At 41.0% G+C, this 8,091-nt stretch overlaps 1 protein-coding gene across 1 annotated transcript; it reads right to left on the bottom strand.

Moving 5' to 3' along the window:
* Positions 1 to 269: 269 nt before the first annotated feature.
* On the bottom strand, positions 270 to 1,373 carry LOC139736911 (melatonin receptor type 1B-A-like). The gene has a single exon (XM_071647586.1). The coding sequence runs from the start codon at positions 1,371 to 1,373 to the stop codon at positions 270 to 272; it is 1,104 nt and encodes a 367-aa protein (XP_071503687.1).
* Between the last annotated feature and the right edge of the window lie 6,718 nt (positions 1,374 to 8,091).

The raw sequence follows: 8,091 nt of genomic DNA, 5'->3' as shown, positions 1-8,091 counted from the left end.
GAAAAATGTTATGTTTTATAGTTTAGTTCGAAACGATGATTGTGATCCTCGTTTTCGTTAAGAGTATACGACGCCAGCGTTCTGACACATACACGCATCGCATAAACTAGTGATACCTTTTTGGTAAACTTTTTTTGTGTGTGTGGAGGTGTGTGTGTGTGTGTATGTGTGTGTGTGTCTGAACACTCTGCGAGAGCCACAGAGGATCACATGAACTCAGATTCGGATATTCTCCCGACTTTTTTTTCACCCCCTTCTTTCATCCTTGATCAAGTCATATTGAGCACTGATCGCAATTCGCGCGTGGGCTCGGGAATACTACGTAATGACCACGTGAAAATACATCTAAATACCTGACTGAAGATTGGGTGTTTCATGGCATAGATGAAAGGATTGATGATAGAGTTGAAGAGAAGAAGGTGTGAGAAGCAGATAAAAGGCACGTAGCTTCCCGGTATCAGAGTACACACTCCATACGGCATGATACAGAGAAAGAAGGTGCAGATGACTATAGCCAGGTTCTGTGTGACTTTGATTTCCCGCGCATTGACTGGTTTCCCGCGCTGCTGCTTTCCCTGCTGCGCGTTTTCTGATTGCGCGGAGTTACCGGTATCCTCCTGCTGGACGCTGATCTGAAAGACCTGCTCCCGGCGGCGGGGCGCGACCTTACGTGATTTGATACGAACGAAAACTACAATAGTCACGTAACAGACGGTGATAATACCAAAGGCAAGGATGAAAGAAAGCGAGAGCATCATTGACATGTAAATCTGATATTGTTCCTCGTCGCTCCAGACGCACAGTTTGTAGCGATTGGAATACCCAAGGCTGCCCAAGCCCGCTACCCGGGGCACAACCATGGTCAGGATCGGATAGCACCAGCAAACGGCAATCATGCAGGCGAGGACTTTTCGGGTGAAGAGTCGGTGGTATGCAGAGCCTGGCTTGATGATTTTCACGCACCTTGTCACCGCGATTACCGCCAGAGTCACCACACTGCCAACATTCGTGGTGATGACGATCGCCCCTGCTATCGGACAGAGAGGTCCCAGCCTCGGCGGACTGCTGCCGCGATGTAACAGCATCGTCACTTGGACGGGGAAGAAGGCGCAATTCAGAAGGTCGAGCGACGCCAGGTTAATCACGAACAAATTCGTCTTCGTTTGTAATTTTCGGGACAGACATACTGCTATGATAACCAGGCTGTTCCCGATGACACCAATTGGTGTGATTGCAAGAATGAAGCAGGCTGACAAGGTGCGGTAGGTGTAATTGCTGAACTCAAAACCTGTCGCGATTTCTCTCCAGTCATCGCTGGACCCAGTCTGTGAGGGAAGAGTCACTGAGGCGTAGCTGGTATTTCTGAGAGCCATGATCACCAGAAGCTCTATCGATGGAAAGCAAACAGGAAGAGGGAAATGAAAAAGCTAACCAAAAATGACGGAACTTAAACACATTCCGGACATAATAGTCGGGTATGCGTACAAGAAATCGATAAAACCAAGAGATCAGTAAAACAGGAGAACATTTTTTTTTTGTACGCGCAGAAGAGCAATAGGCTATAGTGATATATATATATATATAAATATATATGTATATACATACTCTCATTAGAATGAATTTTGAATCGTTTGCCAGGTGACAGAGTACGGTTTCACTGGTAAATAAGACATCAGCAGAAGTGATGTAGGTTCTAACCATCACCGTTGCCTCACTGCTAAACGCAGAATCACTTTCTTACAACACGATGCTAAAAGGCGGAGATTGCATTCAACTCTCCTAATTTGTTATCAGTGGAAAAATGATCTGTGCAAGCGCACCCTCATCCCGGGAAACCAGCGCCTACCATTGTTCGTCAAGGAGTGCTAACATAATCTCAGGCTTTTTTTTTTCGTTTCGAATTCCATTCGCCTGATTTCTATCATGTTGCTCGATTCAAATACAGCAAACATGGATTGAATTGCAACGTCTTGGTGCTAGTCCCCACAGACACATGGCACGATTATGATGGGAATTTAATCATAATGTCATTATTTTCTATAAGGCATTATCATTCGGAAAGTGCTTTTCTTCGCATTGATTTCTCTGCGAGTGGAAACGTGAACCTTAATGCCTATTGACACATGTCAAAATGTACTTACCCCGCCCGTCGGGCGACAATGTAGACGTTAAAAGGAAACGGGAACACCGTGTCTATATGTTGCGGCAATTCACGATTCAGCCCGAATAACGAGATGTAGGACATTCATTGCCACGCTGACACAACACAGCAGCAATTTCGCGAATCAGGCAAATTGGTTGATCAGAACAATCAAGCCATCTTCCCTCATATTACTGGTTAAAGTCAGTGTGCTCAGATTCAGTGAGCGACTGGCAGCTCCTCTTTCTTAGCATGTTTTCCATCAATTTGTGCAACGAAAGCTAACGCTTCACATTCGACAATTGTTTCCAAGGGCACGTGAAATGGATTTTCTGTAAAGGGGGGGGGGGGCGGCGTATAGGTATAGAAACTACCTCCAATGTTGGAAATGAACAAGCTATTAGTCTACTGACAGCTTAACCAGGTCCCTCATGTTTTCATTTGCGCCTTCCTAGACTTGAGTTTCCAAAAGATCCGAACGGCGATGAGAAATCGATAACGAACTTACGCACTTGCTGAGAAAGAAGTTCTTTACCATCTACTTCAGATGTGCGCTGCGATTTCCCGCCGTATAAATACTATGTATGGGTAACATCTGCGGATTCGTGCTTTTGATCGTTAATGTGCGTAGTGCCTGCATTACGAGTATGCTGAGCGCGCGTCCGGCATGGTTTCAATCTTGCGGGGAAAAAACCCACAAACAAATAAAGATGAGCTCACGTTGTTTTAATGGGAAGCTGGCGGAGGTCGACGACATCACGTTCCCATATAGTCAACCATGAAATCATGGAGTCTAGTTTACTTCTTTTCATCCAAATCACATAAGAATATCAGTTTCTCTTCAAGGAGGTTAGCCACGGCCTCCAATTACTCTACCAGTAAATTCACACAACCAATCATGATTATTTTACCATGCCTATTCATCTAGGAATATAATTCAGCTTCATCGCAAGAAATAGACTAATTTCGACTAATGGACTAATTAGGACTAATGGAGATATCATGAGTAAAATGTATTATATCGGACAACTTCCGCTAATTTGACCTACTCAGAGATAAAAGTTGCTTCATAAGCACCAATTGCTACTAGCCACAAGATCCAACAATGTTTTGTCATCAGGGCAGGGGCGTTTTCAAAAGTGTGGGGGGCACTTCTGGGTCTTATTAGCTAACAAGCAAAAAAGAAAAAAAAACACCTTCAGCGCAACTTTCTGGTGCCACTTCTGGGTTTCTTCAGCTGACAAAAAAAGAAAAAGAAAAAAGAAAAGGACACACACACACACAAAAAAAAGGTCTTCAGCGCAAAAGCATCACCTTACCGCACTCACACTTCAAGGTCTCTATCTATTTCTTTCTAGTGCCACTGCGAGGTAAAAAAAAGTGAGGGCCCAAAGTGGAAACACGTTATGTATTCCTTTGTATGGTGCCTCAAGGGGGTAGGACTGTATGACACAGTCCAGGACCTACCCCCTTGAGTTCCATTTGTCGCATGATGATAAGTGACATCTCGGGGCTTGATTACACCGCTTTTCAACGATTCATTAAGGGTAAATAAATTCAGAACCACCTATTTGAAATGATACATTAACATTTGACTACACACAATGTCATGTATTTGATTCGGAAAGTGAATTCAGTCCATTCCCGTCGATGAAGCTGAATAATGGCATTCTTTAATCGTGGGAATTTTAAAGCGAAAATCTGTGAACACGTTCATTATAAATCACTTTCTCACACATCAACTCTCGGCAAGAATCAGGGCTAAAAAAAAAAAAGGCCAACGGAAAGCATTATCGTTCTTTTCTTTCTGCAATATAATATTCGAGTAGGAATGACTTCTCAAAATTACTTTCTTATGTCAGATTGTAGAATGTGGTTTCATTCTTGTCGCCATCGGACTGCCTTGTTTTCGCTTTGTCATTTTCGTAATGTTTTTCGCACCATATAGGCCTATTCAAGTCATCACTGCGAGTGACGGGATGTTACCAGGGAACATGCTTGCCGTCTCCGTCCGCTTGCAATTAAGTCGATGGCCTAATCCACGTCATTGAAGTGTATAGGCGGCCATTTCATCCCCTCCTAGGCAGCCATTCCATATATCTCGTAGGCGCTGTTAGGATTAATTGGTTACGATGTTCACGCGGATGAGTTTCGTGATTAACTTGCTCCTTGAATTCACACGAGGCCGCCCATTTACAATTTTGGCAAATTGGCCTTAAAAATGGATGTGACCTCCAAGCGAAGAAGCTGTTTAATGATTGTGTGTGTGTGTGTGTGTGTGTGTGTGTGTGTGTGTGTGTGTGTGTGTGTGTGTGTGTGTGTGTGTGTGTGTGTGTGTATTTACTCTTCACGTTGTAAAAAGCTTAAAACGACGATAAGAAGCTTTTTTAGCCCGAGGCCTTGTCCTTGTGAAAAGCTCTGGAAGTATTCAACAGGTAATCGCTGTTGCTTTAAGATGGTTTGGCTTTCGAGCTTTCGATAGTTTCACGAAGTGGCAATACACTGACAGAACCCCGGCCCTGGAACTATACACCCGCTGTCCATCACTAATCCACGCAAAACAAAACAGCATTAACAGCAACAACATTTGCGAAACATTCAACCATAACTAAATGTGTTGAACGTTGTCAAAGCGAAAATGTATAGTGAGATGAGAAAGCGTGACAACTTTTGAAAGGAGTGCATTTTACAACATGGACTGAGTATATAGTTGTAATCAAGCGTAAATCCTTACGACGTGTAAGATCAATAACTTGTGCAAGAATAGAAGATGTTTGTCGATCATCCTTGACTCCCTTGTTCACCTAAAGAACAAAAAAAGAAGAAAAGAAAGGAAAAAAAAAAGCTGCCGCATTCGTGGCAGAAGTAGGCTACATGGTAGTTTAGCTATCACTGCTGCTCTTTAGCAAGTACTGTGTATTGGGGAAGCAACAAGAAGGCCTGCATATACATACAATTTTCAAATCAAACAAACAAACAAACAAACAAACATTCTAAAGGTCCACTGTTTTTGTTTTTTTCAGTGGGCTATCATGGGTGGAACACTTCCTTTGCGGTGGCGCATGGGGGGGGGGGCACCGCGCCCCTTTAATTTTGTGCTGTGTGTTTGTGTGTTTTTTCTTTTTTAATAAAAGTATGCATATATCGCACGATGACCTTTTTTTATTTCATTCCTCTTTTTTTTTCTTTTTTCTTTTTGCTTGCTTGTCAGCCGATTAACCGCGGATATGGTACGAGAAAATTCCTGTTAAGGCCTCTTTTTTCCATTTTGCTTGTCAGCTGATTAAACCCGAAAGTGGCACCAGGAATTTAACCTTCGTCCCCCTTTTACGGAATTCCTGGATCCGCCCCTGTTTTGCGACACCCTAACTTTTGACGGCTCCATCAATTCTCTTGATGACATTACACCCTAATGATATTAAATGACATTGAAAATAATGTAAGCGATATACAGAGGGATATTCAATTTGATAGATAGACCTCACTTTGTTATCATTATTTTAATCAAGGATGTTTCTATGCAGTCAATGCTAATTACATCTTCTGTATTAGACATTTTGCACACAAAATTTAAAATGGTACTGTCTGATTAATGGCGTGAGCTTTGGTGATATTCAATTTAAGATAATGGAGACGAAAAGCAAACCACTGCAGTAATGTCAAAAGCTGAATATGGGATAACGACACAAACGATCGTTATTCACCCGCTCGCACAGAAAGGTCAAAACAAAAAGTAAACTGGATGGTGGCAGGTACGTTTGTATTTGAAAATTTCACCTATCTCCCTTTGAAGTCTATGTTGTTTATAATACATTAATTTGTGATATGTTAATATGCCATATGTAGCCTACACAATACAGTCAAGATACTTCGTAAAAACCTGAATTGTATATCTAAGGGGCCAGACTCGACTAGCGTTCATGTTATTTCTGGCTCGTATTATTCTTCTTTTTCGATGTGACTGCATATTTGTTAATTAATTCATTCATTCATTCACTCATTCATTAAGTAACTGGAAATGTGTGATTGTATAATTATATCTCACACATCAAGTAACATGTATGCTTGTGTATGAATATGTTTGTGTGTTTGTGTATGTGTGTATAATAATGACCGATTTAGAACTGAAATATGCACATAAAATCACAATGATGTGGACAGAAAAAATACCCTCCCCCGTTCTGCTATCAAAGGACACCACGAAATTATAAAGGGAGAAAAGATCGCTTAAGATTCTGCTTGCAGGACCTTTCATTTTCAAAGACCCCCCCCCCCCACACACACACACACACACCCCCCACCCCCGCAACGGGGAAATGGGAGGGTGGGGTGAGAGGAAATAAAAGTGAGACATCTTCATGTTGCTTCACTGCCCACACCTCTTGGTGAACCTACATCTAATCACTATTCAAACCAGCTTAGAAAGGGACAAGCCTTGTGATTCTACAGTGGCAAAACCGTGTGATTATCATAACACAGAGAAGTAAGCTACTGGTTCAGAGCTATGATTTCAGCAGAACTACCTTTTGCAAACTCGAGATGCATTGTGTAGTTCCCTTTCTTATTTATCGTGATTCAGTTGATTAATGAATAATGTGTAACGAGTAAACTTTATAGTATCTCAACGGTAAAATCATGTGGCATTTCATTCCCATAACTACTTGATGATTGAGAGGATTTATGCAGTCTATTTTGATTGAATGAATTGTTCTTCTGTAAATTAATTTCGAATACGGAGTAAATTTCACGGATATATCATTATTAGCGACAGCTTGACGCACCCACTTTGATCATGAATACTTGACCACTGGCTGGCGCTGTTCATTTTCGTGTGATTGCCGTGGTGGCTGCGGTGCGGTTGGAAGAAATGTAAACACTATAAATGGTCACTATTTGGGGCCCCTACAAACGACCGTAGGAGAGGTACAGCTGTACTTGGATGAATTTAGACGCCCCCCCCCCCACCCCCACCCTCCCCCTAAAAAAAAGTAAGTAAACATATAGATAAATAAATGAATAAATAAATAAATGAATAAACAAATGAATGAATAAACAAATAAATAATATATGTGTATGTATGTATATAACATATTTTATGGTATATATATATACAAAATTTTATCAGATGTACCAGGTGTATTAGAACGTTCTAACTGCAACTGAAGAAAATCAGTTATTTCATCAAATCATCTAATCTTGAAACTAGATGATAATAATGCATAATAACATAATGCATGGTTCTCCGAATAGGTCTATAGCACAATGTCTTGACAATGTGTGATGACAGTTTCACATAACTGGCAAAATATCAAAAATGACAGGTTTGTCACAAAATGCATTGAATGTTCACTTTCCTTGAACTAGGTTTTTGGATGAATGGCTATACTGCCTAATAAGAGTGCAGGTATTTGGGGATTTGTACCAAACGTTTGACCCTTTTATAAGTTTAAAGAAGAAGTGAAAATTTAGCACTTTCACTTGACCTTTGACCTTTTCGCCTTTGACCTTTTGACAAGAAACTTCCAAGAAAATCTGTATTGGGTAATACATGCATACACTAAGTTTCAAGAAAAAATCCTGCAAGCAGTGCATAGATGAGAGGGAAATAATGACAATTTAATGAGTTGACCTCGACCTTTGACCCCCTGACCTTTGACCCATGACCCATAAATTCCCTACATGATCACTGTCAGTCAGTACATGCATATATATTAAGTTCCATGAAGATACCTTGAAATATTTGTGAGATTAGGTGAAACTCACCTCCCTGGATTTACCTAACTCGTACAATTTTCGACCAATCCCGATTTGTTTGTTTGTTTGGTTTTTGAGCGGATCTTCACTTTCGCAAATGCAATTTTTGAAGTGAGAGTACTTCTCTTCATTGTTAATTACAAACATGACACACATTATTTGCTATCATTTTGCTTTCATTTAACTTCTATTTTGTT

Source organism: Diadema antillarum, unplaced genomic scaffold (genome assembly GCF_040938485.1).
Source record: "Diadema antillarum isolate AM-2024a unplaced genomic scaffold, OU_Dant_1.0 seq00000674_RagTag, whole genome shotgun sequence".
Taxonomy (NCBI): domain Eukaryota; kingdom Metazoa; phylum Echinodermata; class Echinoidea; order Diadematoida; family Diadematidae; genus Diadema; species Diadema antillarum.
The sequence above is the reverse complement of the archived record's forward strand: the minus strand, read 5'-3'. Positions and strand labels throughout refer to the sequence as shown.

Excerpts from the sequence above, each read along its gene's own strand:
- LOC139736911 (XM_071647586.1), bottom strand. The coding sequence starts at position 1,373 with ATGGCTCTCAGAAATACCAGCTACGCCTCAGTGACTCTTCCCTCACAG.